We start from the raw sequence: 25,397 nt of genomic DNA, 5'->3' as shown, positions 1-25,397 counted from the left end.
CAACAGATACTTGTAGTTGGACTAATTTGTTGTGAGTCAACCATGTGAGTTTGCCAAAATAGTAATGGGCCGTCACTCGCTACGTTGGTGTGATATGATGTGAAGAGGGTGATGATATTCGGCAAACTCACGTGGTTGACTCACAGCAAATTAGTCCAACTACAAGTATCTGTTGAACACAATCTCGCCGGACTAAATTATAAACAAACTTTATGAACTGTTGACTAATCTCTTATCAATGTTTTGAGTAATACATGCCAACATCAAATAACGACATTGGCTCAGTAATTGGAATGATTTTCCTCCTTCTCATTTTATACTCAACACTGAACCTATTTTATACTTTCTCTATTGTGTATTAACTTGTCAATTTCCTTCTATATCAAACACTGACTACGGCTTCAAGCCATCAATCATGTTACTTCTAATCAAATGACGCCTCCTTCTTTAAGTGAAACTATGCACAAATTTATCATTGTATTAGAGTTTTAATTATCTCAGAAACATTTTTATATATGAACTGTAAATTTTATCCTACATACATCATTTTACAATACATTTTAGAATAATCTTTAACCAGGCACCTGGTAAAATAAGATTTTGATATTGACTGAAGATGCCTAATAAGAAGAGGCGAAACATACCTCATTATATTTCAACAATGTTTTGCCTCATATGTTAACATTCTGCATTGTATTGAATAGGTGGTAAAATAATAAATATTTTCTTATATACATTATAAGTGGTGTGTTCCAAGCCGTCAGTGGAGAGATGGCATGGAATGACATCAGTAGATGAATAATTTTGAGTGGTGTCTTTAAAAGTAGGAAAGATCACAATATGAAGATAAAGTTGGAATTCAAGAGGACAAATTGGGGCAAATATTCGTTTATAGGAAGGGGAGTTAGGGATTGGAATAACTTAGCAAGGGAGATGTTCAATAAATTTCCCATTTCTTTGCAATCATTTAAGAAAAGGCTAGGAAAACAATAGATAGGGAATCTGCTACCTGAGTGACTGCCCTAAATGATTGATTGATTGATTGATTGATTGATTGATTGATTGATTGATTGATTGATTGATTGATTGGTCGGTTGATTGATCGGTTGATTGACTGATTAGGATTGGTATTTGTTGAGACAGTAAATGTCATTTTTTCAACTGGTGTTTCACAGTTGAGGAGATTTTCAAAGTAGTCTGTTAGTATCCTGCAGTTATCCATGTTGTTATGTGCTATATTTCCGTTCCTGTCCTGTAACTGTAGAGTCGGTGGCTTATACTTCATTGTTTTCTGTTTAAAGATTTTGTAAAAACTTCTTTGTCTTGTTTTTAGTAAAGTTCTCATCTATTTGAATCAGCATCTGGTTTTCATAGGCCTTTTTAATTTTTTATATATTTTTATTGACCATCTTTCTGATATTCAAGAATTTTTGTCTATTGCTTTCAGTTCGTTGCGACTGCCATTTGTTCCATGCTTCCTTCCTTTGTTTCAATAGATTGTCGCATTCTTCTGACTAAAAATCTGTCACAATAGCCCTGAAATGAGTGCTGAAGTCTGCCTACCTCAGAAAAGAGCTCATTGGAGGCTGAGAAGAAATGGACGTAGGAGAACTGAGATTGATTTGATGAAGAGAAATCCACGTGTATGACAATGCAGAGATTGTTCCTTCGTGTTTTCAATTTTGTCCTTGTCTCCTTTCCTACTGCTTGCTCCATTTTCTGATGCTCACCAGTCATTATGTTTATCCTATTACTGGTATCTGTTCCTATCTTTCTTTATATAAATTGATTGGTTTCTTCCTCTGTTCCATACTGACCTGCTTTATCCTTGTGAATGTTATTTTCCTCATTTCCAGATTTCTATATTTAATTTCAAAGTCCTGAAATGAATATCTTTGCGCTCTCATGTCCTGAGGGACTCCAGGGAACATTCTATAACTATACCCATTTTCTCTCTCTTTCTCAGTCACCCAGCAAATTCCAGATACAGAACAATCTGAGAGCCACTCTGAGACAAAAAACAGTAAGTAGCATTCTATTATTAGTAACAATGGAATTGTAGATTCAAACAGCTCAGAATGGGATATATGTACATCAAAAACCAAACCAGTATGATGGTGGTCAGTACAAGAACAACATTTTTTTAAATGTGATCATTGGTGACTAAAATCTGTAACAATGTTAAACCACTATAACATGAAGAAACTTGATTTAGGATCATACTAGGTAAAGAGATGTTTGTGTGTAACTCAATACAAATCACTGCTTTTGTATCAGAGGCATGTTGTGAAGCCTGGAGAGTAGAGCAGAATGTGTCAGGAGAAGTAGTAGAAGAAAAGTAGAGGTTCGGAGATACTGTAGATTATCTTATATCCAACAGATATTCATTAGTGAATGAGAAGCATCTCCTTTTAGAATATGTTCATCGATTTCATTGTCTTCTTTCCACACCTCAAATGATTTTTCTCAATGTATTTTATTTAATATTTGTGTTCTTAATGAAAGAAATTACAAATTTCTCAAAGACAGAGATAGTAGCTGGTACAAAGGAAAGAACATCAACATAAGTGCCAAAGAATGTGTTTCCCTTACCAACACTGGCCCTAAATAAGATTTAGTTAATGTAGGCCACTTAATTCTTACATTTTCTCTAATCTAGTATTATGAGGTAACGATGGAAACAAGAAGAGGAAGAATAATTGCATACAAGGGGAGTGGTTTAACTACCAGAATACTGCAGGAAGAACAACTATAAAAATTACATTAAATGTATTCTATTACATAAATATATTCTACTACACTGTGTAAAACATAGATGAATACATACCCCTTATCTGCTGTCCTCTCGAGTCGATGTGAATTTGACCAACGCCTGAACAGAGAACAAGGCAAGCATGTTACAACATCCAGGCAAGCATTCCACATTCAATGCAGCTAACACATAACACATGCTTCAAGAAGGCATTCAAAGTGCCTCTCGCTCTTACCTACTGTATATACACTAGCTCATCAGTACAGTTACTTTTAACCTTCAGAATTTTCAGCTATTAAATTAAAGAACAGTCCCCTTCTAAATGTTCTTGCACTAAAGAAAGACGAGCTGTAAACTCAATACTTAACACAGTACTTCACTTTGTATTTTATCTTCATTTCTTCCATTACAAAGCACACAATAACAAGATGTAAGAGAAACAGAAATATTTTAATAATAGAGACAGCTTATGAAATATGTGGTAGCAGAGAAGGTTTCTTGTGGTTATTAAAAGAATTATATAGCCAAAATGAATGAAGCCACCATCCTTTAATGACCTATTATCTTACTGGTTAAACTGGAACATGAGGTCATGTGCACACAATAGGACAACATGTATTCTGGGAAAGTAAACAGTGGGTGCCAGGCAAATTGGACATTACACTCCCAAGTTGTGCAGACACTTAATATTCCCAGCGCAAGTGTATACTGAGGACACATTCTGGAAGGTATTACTACCCACCACAGATCATTTCCAGTGGCATGTGGTGACACAGACTGAAATCATATCTAAGTTGTTCCAGAGCAGAAGACCCCACAACACCAGGTACAGTTCCTGGGCTCCTAAAGTTACTCATTATACTCATTATACCCCCAGTATGAATTATGATAAAGTTTGATGTGGTTCATACCTTGGTGGTTCTGTACTCATTTTAAGATGTGTTAATGTGACCTGAGGTTGGATCTGCTGGTTATGCCATTGACAAGTACAGTGCTTCATGTACTTACCATACTGATGGAATATTCCCTGAGAATAATGTGACCAGAATGAGGAATAATGGAGAGTTTCAACAAATGAAATGTGACCTTTCAAGACCTCAACCGAATATTATTAATGACATGGTGGAGAGCTGTAAGTAGTAACCATCCACTTTTGAGCCTCGCCCACTGAAGAACAAAGATATTATTTTGACTTTTTCACACTGCGTAAGTGTAACTTGGAGCAGACACAACCTACACAGTTGAGATCTTTTGAAAGTTAGGTACTCGCCCTGCTACAAGTAAACATTAGAATTGGGATGATGGGATTGCAGAACTCATAGTATTTCTTATTGTGTTATAGCAAGAAATCAAAAAAAGGCATAAATGTTTACTAAATCAATGAATGTGTATTACCAGATAACAAAAACATTCTCACAAAAAGTCAAAACCTGTATTTTATATTGACAATTACATCTTATTTTTATGGCTTGATGAATGAACATGTGATAGCAATAACTGTCTAAATAAATTTGAAATTATGTTATATATATAGAAAACAAATATAATCATCTGATTTTGATTAGCAAATAACAGTAATCACTGCTGAAATAAGAGTTTCAATCACCTGAAGTTCTGTACAAAAATAGGAAACAAATGTTTTTATTATAGGGAGCACTTTCTCAAAAACAAAAAAGTTTCTATTCATATAAAATAAAGATGTAACTTTTAGATAAAATAGTAGAAGTACGGCCTCACTGCAAGCTAATGATGCATTCCTGAATCCAGATATATGCTTGCTGAGGCAGAGGGAAGGGATGTGTACATTGTTCCTCGTCCGCTATTGTCCTAGGTACCTTTCTTATGGCCTTTGGCACATGCGTTGTTATATTTCAAAACTAATAACATACAAAGTTTATGATTTCTTCTTCTTCTTATTTTAATTTTCATTCTTCTTCTTCTTCTTCTTCTTCTTCTTCTTCTTCTTCTTCTTCTTCTTCTTCTTCTTCTTCTTCTTCTTCTTCTTCTTCTTCTTCGTGAAGGGGTCACTTAGGATCACACAGAATCAACATTTTCTAGCCTTCCCATTGGCTCAGTTTCCCTTCATGCGCAACAATTGGATCTGTTTTCGTTGCTCTGACCATGTATGTTGTGTAGTCTTCTCTTCTTCCTCGAAACCCTGTGTGTGAGTAATTTTTTCTGATTATTATTATTATTTTATATCCTCGTTCCGGTCTTCTATGGACCACACTATTTCAACTGCTTTCTCCTACTACCTTTCACATTTGCCCAGTGTTCCCGCATTCCTCTTCGGTGAGCATACCTCCGTTCTTCGGTCCACTTCTTGCCGGCCTCACTTGGGGTTTTGGCTGAAAACTCTGTACTTCCCTAAGTTTCTTCTTCAAAGAGTCACGTTCCAAGATGACCTCATGTGAGATCCCCAGTTCTTGCAGGTCTTTTTCCACCTCTGTAAACCAGATCCCTTTGGTTTTCTTTCGCGCAAAGTAGGCACAAATTCAAGTGGACAATCTTCTGGAGCTCATTCGTGTCAAGTGGCCATAGAAAGAGATTCTCCTTTTGCGTATGGTGTCCGTTATCTTCTCCACGTGCAGATACAGTTCACCGTTGTGTTGTCTTCTGTACTCTCCTTGTTCTTTGACCGGGCCCAAGATCTTTCTTAAAATCTTCCTCTCTTTGGCTTCCAGTTTTTCTGCCAAGCCTTTCTTATTCATCACAACGCATTCTGATGCATAATATTATTATTATTATTATTATTATGTGGAGGACATCTTTCGTCAGAAGAAGAAGGATTTGGAAGCATACGAACGTTCGTAAAGGAGAAATGAAGAAAGAAGACGTCTGAAAGACAAAGCACGATATCACCCTGAAGTAATGCGAGAGCGGTTCCGGCGTGATGACTCACATCGTGGGAAAAGGGTGTGTGGTTTTTAGTGGGTAAGAATCCCACACACTTGTGGAGTGCGGACCCTTCACAAGTGTCTTTTTGAAGATTTTTCACAATCCCTCGTAAAAAAAATTATTATTATTATTATTATTATTATTATTATTATTATTATTATTATTATTATTATTATTATTATTATTATTAAGTGAAATCTGTGTTCTGTTCTGTTCTGTTCTCTCGTTTTGTGCAACATTTTTTTGCAATGGCTCACAAATTTACTGATGAACAACAAATTTATATGCTTCAATAATGGTGGAAGTAATCACAAAGAGACTTCAGAATTCACAATGACTTTAGTATGAGGTTTCCTGATGTACGCTTGCTAACTCAGCATCATTTGTGAAAACGGGAAACATATGAGATGCATCAAGACCTGGTCAGCCATGTAATGTCTGTAATGAAGAAAATACTAATTTGGTTGCTCAAGCATTTGAAACTAGTCTTCATAAGTCAACAAGGATGACATCTACTCAGTTGGGCCAGCAGAGAATCCTAAATGATATAAAATTCAAGCCTTTTCACCCAAAATTACTGCTAGGCTCTTCATTTTAATCTATCCTACCCGACCTCCCTTGGACATCTCTTGTTCTTTTCTCACCCTGACAGTATTAGAGCATTTGAGGCCTACATAGTCTTTCATATTCATGCCCTTTGTGGCCCTTGTCTTTCTTTGGCTGATACCTTCATTGACCTTGTACTTCCTCTTAAAACAACAATCACCACCACCACCATCCAAAATTACTTCGTGCATAACATGGAGATGATAGTGACAGAAGACTTGACTTCTGCAAGTTGTTCATAACCCAGAACAAAGCATATAAAAAATAATGGGAATCAATTTTACAGACAGACTAGCAGTTACCCACAACTTTGTTCGCGTGGATTTTGTAATTTGTTAAAAGTAATCATTCCTTGATACTGTATTAAGACATTATCTGAAAATCCCTAAAGTATAAAAACTCTCAGAAAAAATTAATTGCATTTACCCCAGAAACTCTTTTTAAACCACATTTGTGGTATTGCCTTTTGGAGCTAAGATGACTATGCGACATAGAACTGTAGGCCTACATGTGAGAAACAGTCTTCTCTCAAGTCGAAAAAACCCCAGCATATTTCTTTTATTTTATTAGAGATTCCAAATACCTATTTTCACTTCTGTTACATCTTCAGTTTTTGAGATATAAGCATCCTCATAAAAAGAATTCAACTTCTTCTTCACTTCTTTCCACCCCTCTCCCACCTTAAGGGAGTATTCCGTAAACAATAAATATGTATTTCTTTATTTTTAATACAGATCCAAAACACCAACTTTCGCATCTGTAACATCTTCAGTTTCTGAGATGTAAGTATCCTCATAAACAGAATTCAACTCCTCCTTTACTTATTTTCACCCCCCACCTTAAGTCGATTTTCCGAAAACAAAAAAAATACGTGTTCCTTTATTTTTAAAGAAGATTCCAAATACCGGTTTTCACGCCTGTAACATCCTTAGTTTTTTAGATATAAGTATCCTCATACAAATAGTTCAACTAATTTTTCAACCCCTCCTTAAGAATTATAGTCTGAATGAAATTTACAATGCAAACAAGACCACATTATTTTACTGAGCCACTCCAGATGGGTTGTTAGCCTACAAGTGACAAGTGAAAGCTTTTGGTTATTGGTAAAGTTGTAAAGCCATTCAGCTGCAACTTTTCATAACCTTGCTGTTAGACTAAAAAATATTCAAGTTGAGTTCCTACCTCCCAACATGACTTCTTTAATTCAGCAACTTGATATGGGCATCGTAAATGAATTCAATACTGTATAATGTTGGTGCAGCATATCTTACAAGCTGTTGGAGACAAACTCGTGACAGCTACTACAATGGCAAAGAATGTCAGTTCTGCAATGACAATACAACATGTGATACAGCTTGCTGCTGATAGCTGGTGAAAAGTCATGTGCACAACGATTCAGAACAGCTTTGCTCATTGCAGTTTTAGTTTCAAGGAGCCCAATTATGAAATTCCCAATGTGCAAGCTAGTGAAATCCCAGAAGAACTGCAGTGCATAACCAATTGTGAAGAGTTGATGTTGATCTGCCTTGCTGTGATGACAACAACGAACATCTTGATAACAAAATCATAAAACAGACGGTGGAAAAGAATGGAATCAGAAAACTGGAAAGCGATGATGACAACTATGACATCCCACCCATTTGTGTGTACACTAGAGAGGCGAAGTAATGCACTGACCAACTTTGGCTGTATTTTATGTACGAGGGAAATGAAGGTGGTCTCATGGCATCACTGAACAACTGTACGGACTATATTCTGATGCAGATATGAAGAATTTATGCCAAAAACCTATACAGTAGTTTTTCAAATTGTAACAGGTTGTATGTACTGTATTTTTAATTTTGTGCATAGTTTTTTTCCTTTCATTTCAGTTGGCATGAATCTGGAATACTGTAATTACACACTGGTACCATTATACTGTACGTGTGTACTAATCAACTATCAAATTATTTTAGCACCCACTCTCCTAAATACAGTACAAAATTCTGAGAATTCACTTTAGTGAGACATCTGGTTAATTGAGATGAAGTAGCTTCTGCCCAATATGTCTCTCACAAGCAGCTTCGACTGTATCTCGAGTATTGTTGTTACATTATCATAAGAAGAGGCCTCTCATTATCAACAAAATCCAAAAATTCCAATTTCTTATTTTTAATTTTGGTCATCTTCATTTCCTCTTATGGGAATATCAAACAACAACCAGGAAATAAATACACTACCATTATAACCAAAGGTGCATTCTGTTACTCTCTAACTGAAGACTTACCCAAGCTATAATGCAGTACATCTTTTGTGATTACAAATTCTAGATTAGAACATGACTAACATACAACAATAATACTTTATTAATGGTGATGTCATGGAGAATAACTAAAGAGATGAGAGTTGTAAACCTAAACAAATATTTTCATAGAGTTTTCAACTGAACATTCAGAACTCAATACTACAAGAATAAGAAAGGAAAGAGGAAATCATGGAGAAAGAAAGAAAAACAAGAAAGTGCAGTATAGAATTTTATTAAAACTAAAAGTTCCTCCACCAAACGAACATAGCATAAAAGTTATAAGTAGAAGGCATAAACTACAGAAGAGGAGAGTACAAAGAATTTAAATAGACAAGTTCACAACTGGAATGTAGATCTCTGAGCAAGAGATTCACAAATAATAAAAACTGTATTTAAATAAAAATATACTTTTGTACTAGAAACACAGAAAGTACAACACTATACAGAAAAGCAAACAAGTACGAAAAAAAAAAAACAGCCAACCAGTTAAGAGTACAGGTAAAAAAAGATACGCATATGATTGTGGTCATGGCTGTGTTTCCAACACCAACAAACTTTTATGAAATATTATGTTTCCAACCATATCCTTCTTTACCTTGGAGGAAGTTGCTTTCTACCTGCCTGCATCCTATTATATTCAACTTTACTAAGCCATCCTACTGAAAAGAAAAAGGTACCACACAACAAGTTCTATAACATTACATCCATCACCAGAAAGAAAGATTTAGCACTACATGAAATAACTTTTCTAAAAAATTTGGAAGCAATAAGGGGGGAAAAAAAGCCAGAAAAATTAGAAAACAATAAATAATTACATCATATATTGAATAATCTAATATATATCAATATCCGTGACTACAGCGAAGTCTGAGTTATATGTAAATCTTGAAGAAAACTACAGAAATCTTTAAGTTATGTAAACATTTGAATTTGAAGGCAAATTAGGTCCAATATTGAAAGAGATACAGTGAAATGTTCTTTGACTGCCCTGCAGATTGCAGTACTAGTATTAAACCAGTCCTGTCTCCTCTCTGTAGGGTTACCAGGCATCCAGATTTTCCCAGACATGTCCCAATTCTTTATAGGTCCAGAAATGTCTGGGGGTTTATGTCAATTATTGCCGAGGTACAATAATAAAATAGCATTTTAAAACGCACATACTTCCAGGAAAAATTATAATCGTAAATCCACATCTTATTACAAAGACTCTTTTTTTAACACATGGAAAAGTTGGAATGTTTACACAACATCTTTTGGAATCTTGCAAGTTTAATTTTGTTTCATACACAGTGGGGTGGAGAATGTCCATGGAATTTATTTCCCCTTTATATGACAGTGGCTGCATGTTTTATGCAAAGATTGGCTTGATCAGTCATTAGCGACATCTCCACAAAGCCAACAGACTTGACGAGGAACTGCAGGAGAGAAATGTATTCTCGGAAACGAGTAGCGGCCGCTGCTGCCGACATGACAGTAATAACTCTTAAAGATGAGTAGGTAATTATTTTCACTTTTTCTAAAATGACAAAGTGAAATGTGGAATAACATTAGTAGATGAATAAGAATGAATCAGGTTTTTAAAAGTAGAAAAGATCATATTATGAATATAAAGCTAAAATTCATCATCATCATCATCATCATCATCATCATCATCATCAAGTCTTCGCTCCAGCAAGCCAGGTGCGGGTGTTTATAAGCCGCCTCCAGTTCGTACTGTCCATTCACAGCTGATGTTCTACATTTTGCTGCCAATTCGGCAAGGTCTTTGAAAATTCGCTTTTCCCAACCATCACGAGGCCTCCCTCTAGGCCTCTTGTCAACAACATTCCTTTATCACTTGGGGTCCTAATTGGAGTCATCTGCTTAATTATAAGGTTTCCAACGTACTCTAGTCCTATTCAAATTGTTGCCATATATTCCCATTCTTTATTTTGTCTTTCCTTGTTTTTTGGGGACGAGAATAGAGAACTTCATTTCAGCAGCCTGTAAGAGACTTTTTGCAGGTCCAGTCAATGTTATTGCTTCTAGCCCGTATGTTGGAATCAGTATAAGATATGTTTTGTACAGTGTGATCTTTGAAGCTTGGGGAAATGTGTCATCCCAAGTAGTTGACAAATGGAGTGGTAGAATCTTGATACAGCTTGTATCTTTTTACCTACTTCTTAGTTCATGGTACTGTCAGAAGAAACAAAGTTTCTTAGGTATTTGAAGTTATTGATAATATCTACTTTATTTTGCACTTTCATGAAGACTGCAACAATTAAATGTTAAATTTACACTCTACCATTCTAGTAGTTACTACAGGAAGTTTGTATTATTACACATGAAAAATGTTTCAATAATTAAATATTTTTAAACTGTGCGACACATTTCTATTTTTAGGTGTAAGGCTTTTCGGGCATTTGTTCTATAAAACCAGCATTTCATCTTAGGGCTGATACTAGACTCATCAGAGTGAGATGTGTCAGACTGACACTAGGGTTTATGCAGGTGAATTTACCAGAAGCCCGTTAGTTGAGACTAGGGTGACCAGACATCCCGTTTTATCCAGATATGTCATCATTTTTAGACCATCGTCCCAAGTCCGGGTGGATTATTTTTAGAAACCCAAAATGTCCTCCTTTTAGTGAATCTGCATTTTTGGGGTAATCTGTTTTCCTACTTCATTTTCACAAGTATTCGTTGGTAACACAACGGCATCATTGATATCGTATCGATATATAGAAATGTGATTGTGCATATACAGTACATGTGATTATTCTATCGATACCTTGTATTGCGATAATAGATGCTACGCATCTCTCTCAGCAGTACCCCATCAGAACACTGCTATGTTACTGTATGACAGCTGACAATGTAACAAGCGACAGGAGATAACCAGGATATGATGGAAGCCAGTTTTAAATGGATGGATGTTGAAAAATGTATCCTGTATTTGCAAGCTGTCTAAATACTTTCCCAAATTGATTATGTGAAATATTTTAATCAGTTCTACAATTTCAAGCAATTCCAGAATGGGAGTATTAATGACCTTGAATTTAACAAGTTACCTAGTAGTAAAAAATGGGCAAAGTATTTCAATTCATGTGAGTCAGTGGATTGTAGTTCAGAGTTATTAAAATACCTTTTTCTATACCAGGACACAATGTACATGTAGAAAGATTATTTTCATTGATCTCGGCACAATGGACTGATGATAGGAACCCTTTCAAAGTAGAATCTGTGAAAATTGTTCAATATAATCTAAACAAATTTACATGTGTATCTTTTTGTAAGTATAGTATATGTTAAAATCCACAACCAGTTTCCAGTCATTTCACAGGGTCAGGAATGGAATGAATGAATGCCCCATCTAGCGGCAAGGATACAAATTTTGCCGGTTGCTGAAGCCTGTCGCACTCCTCTGGGGCAATGATTAATGACTGACAGATGAAATGAAATGATACTAGAGAGTGTTGCAGGAATGAAAGATAACAGGGAAAACCAGAGTGTGTGGAGAAAAACCTGTCCCACCTCTGCTTTGCCCAGCACAAATCTCACATGGAGTGACCGGGATTTTAACCACGGAACCCAGCGTACTGCTGCCTGAGTCATGCCAAAACTCCTGATGGCAATTGAATCTCAGAAAAGTACCAGCAAGGTGTGTAAATTAGTTTCATTGTTCAAATTTTGTAAGAATTTACTGTATAATATGTAAATGGATAATCAATGGAGGATATTTGTGTCCTTTTTTTTTTTTTTCAGCATTGTCTTCCTTTTTAAATAGTTTTGACCTCTTTTTTTTAATCTGTTCGGATCTGGTCACCCTAGTTGAGGCACAATGTAATAACTGCATATGGGAGATAAATCTCCACCTGCATACATGCCACTCTGATGCTAGTGTTAAGCCTAAAATGAAATGCTTGTTTTATAGAACAAATACCTGAAAAGCTGTACATATAATTTTTTATATGCTCTATGAATGTGAAAAATCTAATTCCCTCATAGGAACTTAGACTTTACATTACATTTCTATTATTTAATCTTGATGTCCTATTTTCTTCCACTTTTCAGTCTGAGATGTCCTTGGTCCCAGGAATCCTATGTTAACTTTACCTTTCTAACATGTAAAGATATGAAGATAAAGTTGGAATTCAATAGGACAAATTCGGTTAAATACTTGTTTATAGGAAGAGGAGTTAGGGATTAGAATAATTTAACCAAGGGAGATGTCTGATAGCCTCCCACAAGGCCAACCCCTCATCCACGTCATGGAAGGTGGGCAACAGCATGAAGTAGGGCATTGCCTGTAGGGGTGATGTACAGTGGGGACTGTGTGGGACCCATGACCGCTATGGTGGCTGTGAAGGCCCTACAGGAACCCTGAAAAGTGATGGCTAACCAGGGCTCTGGTGAAGACCTCAATGGCAGCAACGGCGGAGGAGGAGTCCTTTGGTACGGCGAAGCTGGCGGAGAAGGCAGCCCTTTTTCTTGGGGATAAACAAAGAAGAAACCACTGCCTTGTGGTAAAGAGGGATCTTTAAAGGCTAAGGGAGATAAACTGTACAGAAAAATTCTGCGGTCTAGCACAGACAGGAGGTAGCCCCTCTACTGGACTTAGGGTGCTGTGGGCCAATAACTCGCGCACCTGAATTAAACTCATTATAGAAACCAGACGAAATTTATGCCGGCCGGATTTTATGGAGGCAACTTTTGCAATGAAATACAGGACACAAATTGGATTCTGGAATGTGAAAACTATGTATGAAACTGGCAGACTGAGACAAGGGCGCCCATAGGATAGTTTGTAGGGGGGCCTAGACCTGGGGATTGTTGTAATTTTAATATTTTGGAAGATGAATGGCAACTTGTATTGCACGGTAGAATACCGCCCATGGTATCCCATGCCACTTCTACGTATTACCAACTTTTAAATCATTTTCTTGAAAGAAAAACACCTGACAACATTAGATTTTTCGTTTCCCTGAGAGCTAGGGGGGGCTGCGTCCCCCCCCTTGCCCCTGGGTATGGGCGCCCTTGGCACTGAGAGAAGTAACGGCAGAAATGAAAAGGAATAAACTGAAGATACTTGGGTTGAGTGAAACAAGATGAACAGGCTATGGAGAGGTGAGGACAGAAGAGGGTCGTGTTTTCATTTACTCTGGAAGAGAAGAAAATGATTAACATTCAAGTGGAGTGGGTGTCTAACTCACAAAGAAAGCAAAAATAGCATAATGGAATTGACCCCTGTATCACACAGGATAATTACTGTACAAATAAGAACCAAAGTTAGACCTGCGACCATAGTACAGTGTTACGCACCAACACAGGTAGCAGAATAGGAAGAGAAGGAGGAGTTTTATGATAGGCTGACATCAACACTGGCAGGGATAAAGAAGAAGGACATTGTGGTATTGATGGGAGATCTAAATGCAAGAATCAATAGTGAAAATGAAGGAAGAGAAATCATCATGGGTAGACACGAAATAGGAGAAGAAAATAATAATGGCCAGAAATTCATAGACCAATGTAGTAATTTTGGATTGGTTATAGGTGGATCATTGTTTCCACATAAGAACTGCTACAAGATCTCATGTGTGTCACCTGACCTCCAGACAGAAAACCAAATTGATCACTTGGCAATAAGTACAAGATGGAGATATTCACTCCTGGATGTGAGGAATAAACGCGAAGCAGATGTAAGGTGCGACTATCACCTTATGATTGCTGATATTAGATTGAAGGTGGCAGCACCAGTAAAACAGGCAGCAGTGTGAATGAAACATTTCAATTCTGGGAAATTTGGGAAACTTGAGGTGCAAAAAGAATTTAAGATATATTTGAAGAACAGGTGTGAATCCCTCACCGAACAACCATATGAAGAGGTAAATACTAAATGGAACACAGTCAAGGAACTCTTTCATGACACGTGAAGAGATAGTGGGCTACAGAGAACTAGGAAGGAAAGAATGGATATTGGATGACACTTGGGAATCAATCCAAAAGCGAAGAGAGTGGAAGGCACTCGTCAACTCCAGTAGAACAAGAAACCAGAAAGCAGTAGCAATGGAAAAATACAGGGAGGCCAACAAGGAGGTCAAGAAGAAAGTGAGGAGAGACAAACAAGTGTTTACAGACCAACTGGCAACACAAGCAGAAGAAGCAGCAAGAGTCGGTAACAGCAAAGAAGTATATGCCATATTAGAAAGCTTTCTAGCAGCAACTTTTCAGGGGAGAAACCAGTCAGAGATGCAAACGGAGTAGCCTTGACATCTGAGACACAACAATTGGAAAGATGGAGACATCACTCCATGGAAGTACTCAATAATCTTGGTGAGGAATCAAGAACTGAAGAATTTGAAACCATTTTGAAGGATCCAGACATCTCCATAGAACCATCAATACGACAAGAGATTGCACAAGCAGTGAAACAAATGAAGAGTGGCAAAGCACCAGGTGTAGATAACATTATCCCAGAAGCTCTAAAGGTAGATCCAGATTTAACAGCAGAAATCATGGAGCCACTTCTAACACTAATATGGAATGAAGAACATCTTCCTGAGGAATGGAAGAAGGGTGTCCTCATCAAGATACCGAAGAAGGGTGACCTCTCAGATTACATTAACTGGAGGGGAAAAACATTGCTCTTATATGGGAGAAAAGTTATGTCAAGAGTCATACTGAACAGAATAAGCATAGCCATTGACAGGAGACTTTCTTCTTCTTGCTAGGGGCTTTACGTCGCACCGACACAGATAGGTCTTATGGCAACGATGGGATGGGAAAGGCCTAGGAGTTGGAAGGAAGCGGCCGTGGCCTTAATTAAGGTACAGCCCCAGCATTTCCTGGTGTGAAAATGGGAAACCACGGAAAACCACTTTCAGGGCTGCCGATAGTGGGATTCGAACCTACTATCTCCCGGATGCAAGCTCACAGCCGCGCGCCTCTACGCGCACGGCCAAATCGCCCGGTGACAGGAGACTATGTCAAAAACAGGCAGGTTTCAGAGAAGGTCGGTCTACTGTGGATCAGATTAACACACTAAGAACAATTTGCTGAGTATGAGACATCTCTGTATATACTTTTCATTGATTTTGAAAAGGCCTCTGATTCTGTCAAATGGAGGAAAATGTGCAAGGCTATGGAAAAGTTCGGAATTCCACAAAAGATAGTCCATCTTAAACAGGCAGTGTATGATGAATATACTTGTCAAGTAGAACATAAAGGGAAGCTGTCTGAACCTTTTGCTGTAAAATCTGGAGTAAGACAAGGATGTCTACTGTCGCCAATCTTGTTTATCATGACAATGGATTGTATGCTGAGAGAGGCAATGAACGGAAAGCGTGGTATTCAGTGGGGATTAAATAATCAATTGGAAGAACTGGATTATGCAGATGATCTCTGTCTCCTTGTAGAATGTTTCTGGGACATAGAAATCAAATCAAATGACTTAAAAGTAGAAGCTAAAGAAGTAGGCTTAAAGGTTAATACAAAAAGACTAAGGAAATGTGCATAAACCATCATAACAATTCTAGTTTGACTCTAGATGGAATGGATATAGAAAGGGTAGAGGAATTTTGCTATTTAGGAAGCATGGTAAGCCAGGACGGAGGTGCTTTTAGAGATGTGGTGAGTTGTATAAATAAAGTCAAAGGAGCTTTTACACAGTTACGACCAATATGAAGTCCCCTCACATTCGTGTAAAAACGAAGCTAAGGATATCCAACTCAAAAGTTAAATCTGTGTTACTGTATGGAAGTGAGACCTGGAAAGTGACCAAAGACATTACCACAAAGTTACAGACTTTTATAAATCGGTGTTTGAGGTACATTATGAGAATATGGTGGCCAAAGACCATCTCAAACAAAGACCTTTGGGAGGCCACAAGTGAAAGTCCAATACAGGAACAGATAATGAGAAAAAAATGGAGACGGATTGGGCACACCCTGAGAAGACCACAAGAAAGTATCACAAGGCAGGCATTGAGCTGGAATAGGCAAGGCTGACTGAGGATTACCTGGAAGTGAACCATCGACAAGGAGATTGCTGGAGTTAACAAGACATAGAGAGAGGTGAAAGGATTGGTGGCAGATAGAACAAGCAGAAGAAATTTCGTCGAGGCCCTATGTTCCACCTGGAATTAAAGGAAATAAGTAAAGTCAAAATGTTTGATAAATTTCCAACTTCTTTGGTAGCATTTAAGAAAAGGCTAGGTAAACAAACTATAGGGAATCTGCCACTCATAAATTGGGATAAGTAGTGACTGAAGTGCCTTAAACTTTCAAAGTCTTCATAACAGTTCTAATCTCGGATAAGAACTAACACTGAAATTAAGTTTGGCTAGTTCTCATTTATGTAGCCGGCCCCATGGTGCAGGGGTAGCGTGCCTGCCTCTTACCCGGAGGACCCAGGTTCGATTCCCGGCCAGGCCAGGGATTTTTACCTGGACCTGAGGCCTGGTTCGAGGTCACTCAGCCTATATGATTAGAACTGAGGAGCTACCTGACGGTGAGATAGCGGCCCCAGTCTAGAAATCCAAGAATAACGGCTGAGAGGATCCGTCGTGCTGACCACACGACACCTCGTAATCTGCAGGCCTTTGGGTTGAGCAGCGGTAGCTTGGTAGGCCAAGGCCCTTCAAGGGCTATAGTGCCATGGGGTTTTAGTTCTCATTTATATTTATAATTAACAGATGAACAGAACTTCAACTGTGAATACATGGTTTGTGTAACACAAAGACAAGAGAGACCATCTACAGTATGTGAAGAACGCAGTGTATGAAAATGTAGAGATTGTTGTCATTCTTTTGTGTTTTCATGTTTGTCCTTGTGTTCTTTTCCCAAACTGATCTGCCATTGTGTTTTATCTTTTTATGTGTTCCTAACTTTCTATACATTATGATAATTGAAAGTTAATGAGAATATAGTGAGAAACAGGTCTGCCACACAGCTGTAGTGGAGTTTTTTGGCATGAAACATCTTCTTGTAAGACAGGGATGTATACAAGTTGAAATAAATATATGAAATAAAACAAACAAATCCATCCTACTTGAACCAACATCAGCATTAGAGTGATGCCACCATCGCTATCAACTTCCATTACTTGTATACAAGTAGTAGACACTGACTCGCCTGTCACTTTGAGTTTCTGTTATTCCAAACATTTTCTGTAATGTCCAGTAGATGAAATTGCAGGCCTCTTAGATTCAGAATTCAATGCTTTTTTTATACTGTAACCTTGATCTGTAAGCATTCACTTGTTTTCTATTTTGGAAATATCTAGAAATTTTTCCTTAGATACAAACAAATTTCAATATTTCACAATTTAAATATCTCTTATTCTTTTAATCTTTATGAATTCAGTTTGCTACAACAGATAGGAGAAGGTGGAAAAGAGTGGTCAACGCATCCAACCCTCTAATATGGGATAATGGGGATAAAGAGAATAATTCAGTTTGTTTCTTCAGTTTGTTTCATCATTTTATCCATTAAAATGATCTAAATGTTTTAAAATAAATTAATTCATGAACTCCTCCCACAATTTTATATTGAGCTACACTGATTTTATGTTGGTGGTGACATGTGATTTTATACTCACATCTGGTGGCCATGTTCTTTTGTATGATGTCACCAATTCCAAGAAGGCCATTTATTTTACTCTTTCTAATGGCAATTGGCCAGTTTGGATATCACTTATACTTTACAACTTATAAAGAAATGTTTGTTATACAAAATATTGGTATATCACTGCCAGTCATAGGTACCCCTATCCGTACCAATTCCAAGATGTTTCATGTCAAAAGGATAATATGACTACAGAGAAAAAGGGCCAAGCCTTACAGATACATGTGTGTAGGCTGAAACATACTGGAAAATGTATAAAAAACTTGCATAACTCAGACTTCAGCTTATATTAATTTAAGTACAGTAACTAAAGGAAAGAGCTTCATTACATAACTGACAAGCAATACACAATAAGACCTGTCAACTGCTATGGAGAGAACTTTTGGAACAGGAAGAGTTCCAGCATTAAGAGGAGATAACCCACAGAGCACAGCTGAAATGATCTAAGCCAGTCATTTAATCTGAATATTATACAGATGCTCCAATACTTGGTCTGTGTTCTGTTCAAAATCACATTGTAACAGCTGAACCATGACCTACCTTGGCACTTCCTCTCCGACTGATGAGAACACGTAATGTCAAACATTTTTCATTTCAAAATGTGTGTCTTCCACAAGGTAAGACACTCATTCTGTCTACAGATTCCTGATCCAGTTTGACATTTTATCTCTACATTGTCTCTACCTATTTCTCTAGTTTTTATCTACTTGTAAACTACAGTAAAACTTGTCCTCGGCAGAAACCCAAGGGACCAGAAATTTTTTCCACTCTATGCAGGATTAAACTTCATAAAGTTCGTAAGTTTGTAAGTACCTACCTCCATTAGATAACCCAGGAATAGATTCATATGATTTTGTGCAGTAGTAGGTATAATAATAACACTAATCACACACTGATATACACTGGTTCATCAGCATTAACACAAATCTGTTCTTGCTTAGAACTTCCTCACAGTACACAGTACTACAGTCCATATACTTATTTAATACACATTACATGTTTTATGCCAACGGCCATAGCCGTGTTGAAACACCGGATCCCGTAAGATCTCCGAAGTTAAGCAACATTGGGCGTGGTCAGGAGCTGGATGGGTTGCCACGCGCTGTTGGTGGGGGGTAAGGGAATGGAGGAGCGGAAAGGAACTGGCCACCCTACCGCACGTAAACTCCGGCCCAGGAACACCTCTGCGGAGGTTTGGACCTGCCTTCGGGCAGAACAACCCTTATAATACCAATATAAATGGTCCGTTATTGGACATTATAAATTTTCCAGCTAACTCATTCTTGGTTGTCAGCATTTCGCCCTCGTGTGCTAGGGTGGGCTCATCAGTTGGTACCTAGCACACCTACCAATACGCTGGCTAGTGCATACCATGGAGGCCACTGCGTAGGCTAACTGGAGCCACCGGCAGTGCCAATGCACTAAGAGACTATGGGAATCAACATCTATATCAGAACAACCCTTATCTTTACCTACATGTTTTATAGAAAGAACACCAATAGTAATACTGTACAGTACTGTCATTTACTTCTTCCAGTAATCCAGAATTGTACAACTGGACACAACTATCCCTGGTAGTACGGCTCTCAATTAAAATTTAGGTACAGCAAACAATGTTGAACAATGCTGCATAATTTTTTGCTAGCAAAAAGGACTGAATGACCTGTACAGCTGATAGGGTATGTTGGTAGGACTTCACTTTCCATAAACCATATTCTTCATAGTCTTTGTTCTCTTCATCATTGCCATCAATTTCCGTTTTCATTCCTTGGAGATGATGGGTGACGACTTCTAGATCAATGGCCATGTAATTTTCTGCACTGACATTGCCATAATTACACTGTTTGAGACTTTGTTGCAGCACATCAGTATTTTCATTTATTATGGTTGCTTCGTCAGGGTGACAAACTATACCATATCTGGCGACACCCCTTTCACTGCTTCAGTGATCCAAATTACATCAAGCACAGAGACCGACTTAGTCAGTTCGGTATGCCATGTTTGCAAGTAATGATGCCATTGTCAGTTTTCTGTAATTAATCTTCAAACATTGGCTGAGTTACACTAGAAGTATTCAGAGGGAACCATGCAAGCTTAACATTAGAAAGCTATAATGCTGGTTGGCATGTACCATTGTCGAGAAATAGAATGACATTCCTGTTTCGTTGCTTCATTCTCAAGATGAACGATACCAACCATTCTTCCATCAGATGTGATGTCACCCACTGGATCTCCAATCAACAGGTAGACTCTTTAAATCAATGTTTTTGAAGCATCTGGGTGTTGCTGCTTTTCCCATGACTAATGGCTTTTCAAGCTCCCCAGAAAGAACACCACATGAAAAAACTCTTGATTTCTTGTTTGAAAGTTTCCCTCCTGTACATCTTTCCCCTGTCATAGATAATGTTTCGCTAGGTGGTGTTCAGAAAAATAGTCCGGTTTCATTACCATTAGCTATGCTCTGGAGTTCATAGCATTTCATTAGAGCCAGTTTTTGTAGTACAATCTGCCAATGTTTCCTCGGCGACGTCTCCAGCCTATCTGCATACATCCTTCAATATCTTTTTTTTTAAACTTTCCAACCACCCACTGGAAATGGTAACATCTTCCTTTCCAAACTTTTCTGCTTTTTCTCTTGTGTGGTGTAGTAGTATTGTCCCTGATATGGACAAACTTCTTGCTCTTGCACTAACAAGCCATTCCCAAATAATTTTGTTTATTTCCTCATTTCCAGTTACTCTGAGCTTTAGTTTCACTCCTCTGTTTCCCCATAACCACTCTTCATTTAATTCTGACTTTTTCTTAAGAATGTCATAGAATTGAGTTTTTTCGATTTTAAACTTTGCTACGATCTACTTAACAGAAAATTTGTCTTTCTCACAAGTTTCCAAAACCTTAATTTTTGTGTTCAAATCTCAAACCACTTATTCCTTTCCTTCCACCCCTTTTAAAATCAGGCTGTCACAGAACAAAATTTTGTGATTGCTAACTGTAAACACTCTAAATCTGTGACCTTTGTAGAAAAACTGCTCTGCATTGTTAAGCAGGTAGTGTCCTCACCCTCCCGAATTCCTGCATTCTGTTTGTCAACAACTCATTAATGTTACACTCGCATGGTGACGAAATTAGATAAGGGATGAGGGAGGCCCCTAAATTTTCTGCCTCAAGTTTCAGTCTTTCCATGTATCCCTGTCATGGTCTACAGATAGAGTTGCTGCCTTACAACCAGATGGTCCAAATTCATTTCCTAGCAAAATGCTATCTCAGCCATCTTAGATCCATTTGGAATACATTTGTACTGAGAAGATGTCAGGAAAAAAATTACCTACATTTATTTGCATTATAGAAGCAAAATGTCCTTCTGTTTCAGCATCAGACAGTTCCGCTAAATACAGGTAAACTTACATGAATATTAAACCTAAATTCACGGAAAAAGGAAATTTTCTGATATGGACAGTTTTCCGGTTCATTAAGGTTCTGCTAAAGGCAGGTTTTACTGTATTCATACTGAGGAAGTTGGTCTTGTGATTTTGGTCAATTATCTGTGAGCTTGCATTTGAGAGATGGTGCATTTGGGAGATGGTGGGTTCAAATCCCACTGTCGACAGCCCAGAACACAGTTTTCCATGGTTTTCCATTTTCATACCACGAAAATATTGTGGCTGTAAATCAATCAATCAATCAATCAACCAATCAATCAATCAATCAATCAATCAATCAATCAATCAATCAATCAATCAATCCCTTCTCACTGCTAGCCCTTTCCTATCTCATCTTTGCCAGAAGACCTGCCAGTGTCCATGTGATGTTAAACAAATAAAACTGAAATAATAATAATAATAATAATAATAATAATAATAATAATAATAATAATAATAATAATAATAATAATAATAATAATTGAATGTATAATTTTACCTTTCTAACAGCTATTATAAACGTGAGAAATGTGGAACCAGTTTATCACAGAGGGTTATTCAAAACTATGATCTATTTTTCATATATCTTACCAAGGAAAATTATGGGTCAGTACATATTTTGAATAGTCAAATATAAGACTTGTACAATCACTTGAACAAAGTTAATTTCAGCTAGAAACATTTTGAATCGAGATCACTAAATTAACGTTTCTGTGGATTATCTTCTTATTTATCAGGACTCTTGTGCCTGAAAGCTACCATGCATTCTACCTTAAACAAAAAACATTTTCAACATTTCATATAACAGTTTTCATGGCTAATATTGGCACCAGGCCCATAGCCAAGCGCTCCCACATGACCTTCCAAAATTAAATAGCTTGCAATTATAACTTGAAAGTGTCATGGCATAACTTTACAGGGAATGGCGATTATATCGCATGGTATTATTATATCCATTACACCGAGCTCGATAGCTACAGTCACTTAAGTGTGGCCAGTATTCAGTATTCGGGAGATCGTGGGTTCGAACCCCACTGTCGGCAACCCTGAAGATGGTTTTCCGTGGTTTCCCATTTTCACACCAGGCAAATGCTGGGGCTGTAACTTAATTAAGGCCACGGCCGCTTCCTTCCCACTCCTGGCCCCTTCCTGCCTCATCGTCGCCATAAAACCTATCTGTGTCTGTGCGACGTAAAGCAAATAGCTTCTCAATCACAGGCATTCTCCTCCTCACCCCAGTAGCAAATGATTATCCTCTTATTCTGAAGTTAAAATAACTCTCAATGTAATGTCCATTTTGCCACAGGCTGGCACTCCAAGGAAATGCCAAGATTTTATTTTGTTCTAGCACACACACAAATACAGCTAAGATAGCAAGACTCTCAGACTACACAATCTAGTAGACTGGAATAATTCTAGTTAAAATTCAAAACTAGTCATTACTTATAAATAATACTCACTTTAATCAAAACTATCCCATTAACACTATGCACCTAGCAGTAATAATATTACTACCACACTTTGTGTGCATGTGTGCTGCTGCTAGTAATACTACAACTGCAAACTTTCAAATTCAGTTGCATGAAAACTAGTTATGTTATCAAAAGAGTGTTGTCAGGTATCATTTTAATGATTTTATTGGTTTTACATCCCAGTAACTAACTTTTAGGTCTTCAGAGAAACCAAGATGCTGCAATTTTTTCCTGCAGGAGTTCTACCAACATGAGACTGACATATCTGAGCACTTCCAAATATCAATGGGACTGAGCCAGGATTGAACCTGCCAACTGTTGATGGATTTCATGCAATAGACTGTTTTTTCTAGAAGATATGCACTCACGTTCACAAAAACCAGAACAACTTGAAGGACTAGAAATAGGAAGTTCATATTCATAGGACACATGCATTAGTATGTTCTGAAGAAGTGATTAGCATTTGAACCATGTCGGCCCTCAAATCCAAGGTCCACATTGATATCTCGGCGCACCACCACCAACTAGTAAAATGTGCCTGTGGCTCTCGTTATCACTGTAAACCGAAGGTAATGGGTCAGTGTGACTTAAGCAGACATGCAGGACGCCTTGCAGGCGTATGTGAGAACCAAACCCTCAAATGAGTGAGTTTGAAAGAGGGCGCATTATTGGCATGAGAGAATGTGATGCATCTATCCGGGAAATTGCTGCTCTTCTGGGACGAAGTGTGTTGGCAGTGCAACGGGTGTGTACAGAATGGTTCACAGAAGGGCATAGATGACGATGAGATGGGTTTGGTCGCACCACACAGACCACCCCCGAGAAGATCGACACCTCATCCGAATTGCATTGCAGGACAGATCTGCGTCCTCCTCGGCTCTGGCGCAACAGTGGAACAGTGTAATACATCATACACTATCAGGAGTGACAGTCTGTTGCCAATTATTATGGCCTGGGTTACCGGCGCGGCGTCCACTTCTCCGCCTACCTTTGACTAATATGCATAAACATGCTAGAGATTGGCTATGGACCTGATAATTGCCACAAAATATATATGAACTACAGTAATACAAAATTATCTGAAACTACACCAAATGGAATAAAGAGAAAGTGAGAACTTGTGAAGAAGGACTATTTAATCAAAATCATCATGTGTGAATATTCAAACTTTCAAACTCTGAAAACAGATCTCAAGCCATATATGAAATCAGAGGTAAAACATCCACATTTTTCTCCATGAGCTATTTCTATATACATGACAAAGTTGTGTTAAAGTGAGAACATTTTGAAAAGCAACATACAAACTGAGATATCCCATCAAAACTTTGTTTCGTGTTCATCAACAATTGTGCACAACTCTTATACTAATATTTAATTCTTGACAGTCATGTCACCCAAGTTTAACATCAATAAACAATGCTACAAGTATTTTGGACACATTCACAATGTTCTTCTCATCAACTAACAACCTGTTACATCATGATTTATGTTTTCAGGACCTCCTGAGGTAGTCTGTTGGTTTACATCATGTGATGCAAGACAAACTGCTTGATGTTTTGTAAACACTTTACTCCACTCCCTAAGAGAAAGAACATCATACTTATTAAGAAGCTCATTGGGCCTGACAAAAAATTGATGTAGAAGAACTGGGATTCATGAAGACAGAGCCTATTTATTTGTGGAGATTGTCTTTGTCCTTTTCTGTTTTAAAGTTTGCCCTCGCCCCTCCTTCTGCTGTTCCCTCTTCCCACAATACGCTTGTCCCATCATGCATTCTCATTCATGTTCCTTCTTTCTATATATGACTTGATTTGTCACTTGTTTGTTCCTTTCCATCACCTAATGTTGTCCAGCTCCATGGCTAAATGGTTAGCGTGCTGGCCTTTTGTCATAGGGGTCCCAGGTTTGATTCCCAGCAGGTTCGGAAATTTTAACCGCCTCTGGTTAATTCCGTTGGCATGAGGGCCGGGTGTATGTGTCCTCTTCATCAACATTTCATCCTCATCCTGAAACCTAGGACATGTACGGGCGCCGGTCGGTAGATGCAGAGTGGGTCTTGGCCCATAAGTGGCCACGGCTGGCCCATGGTCCAATAGCTCTGCACTCTGACCGGCCAACTGAGCAGAGGAAGGGTGGTCATGGCTCTATCATGGCTCTATGCCTCTGCATTCGGGAGACGGGACAGGGCTGGACCTCAGGCTGGCCCCAACCGTCGGCTGTCCTGAGAATGGTTTTCCGTGGTTTTCCATTCTCCTGTACCAAGGCGAATGCTGGGACAATTCCTAGTACAGGCCACGGCCGCCAAACGTCTCACCTTCTCCGAGCATCTCCTTCACCGTAACATATCTCCTGGCCTGAGAGCCG

At 38.1% G+C, this 25,397-nt stretch overlaps 1 protein-coding gene across 1 annotated transcript in view; it reads right to left on the bottom strand.

Annotated features, from left to right (window-relative positions):
• Positions 1-25,397, bottom strand: part of LOC136874463 (neogenin) — a 453,251-nt gene that overhangs the window by 55,674 nt on the left and 372,180 nt on the right. Inside the window, exon 18 of the mRNA XM_068227813.1 lies at positions 2,828-2,872. Coding sequence (XP_068083914.1) covers positions 2,828-2,872 — 45 coding nt within the window. The remainder of the gene's footprint in view (positions 1-2,827; positions 2,873-25,397) is intronic.

This window comes from Anabrus simplex, chromosome 5, assembly GCF_040414725.1.
Source record: "Anabrus simplex isolate iqAnaSimp1 chromosome 5, ASM4041472v1, whole genome shotgun sequence".
Taxonomy (NCBI): domain Eukaryota; kingdom Metazoa; phylum Arthropoda; class Insecta; order Orthoptera; family Tettigoniidae; genus Anabrus; species Anabrus simplex.
The sequence above is the reverse complement of the archived record's forward strand: the minus strand, read 5'-3'. Positions and strand labels throughout refer to the sequence as shown.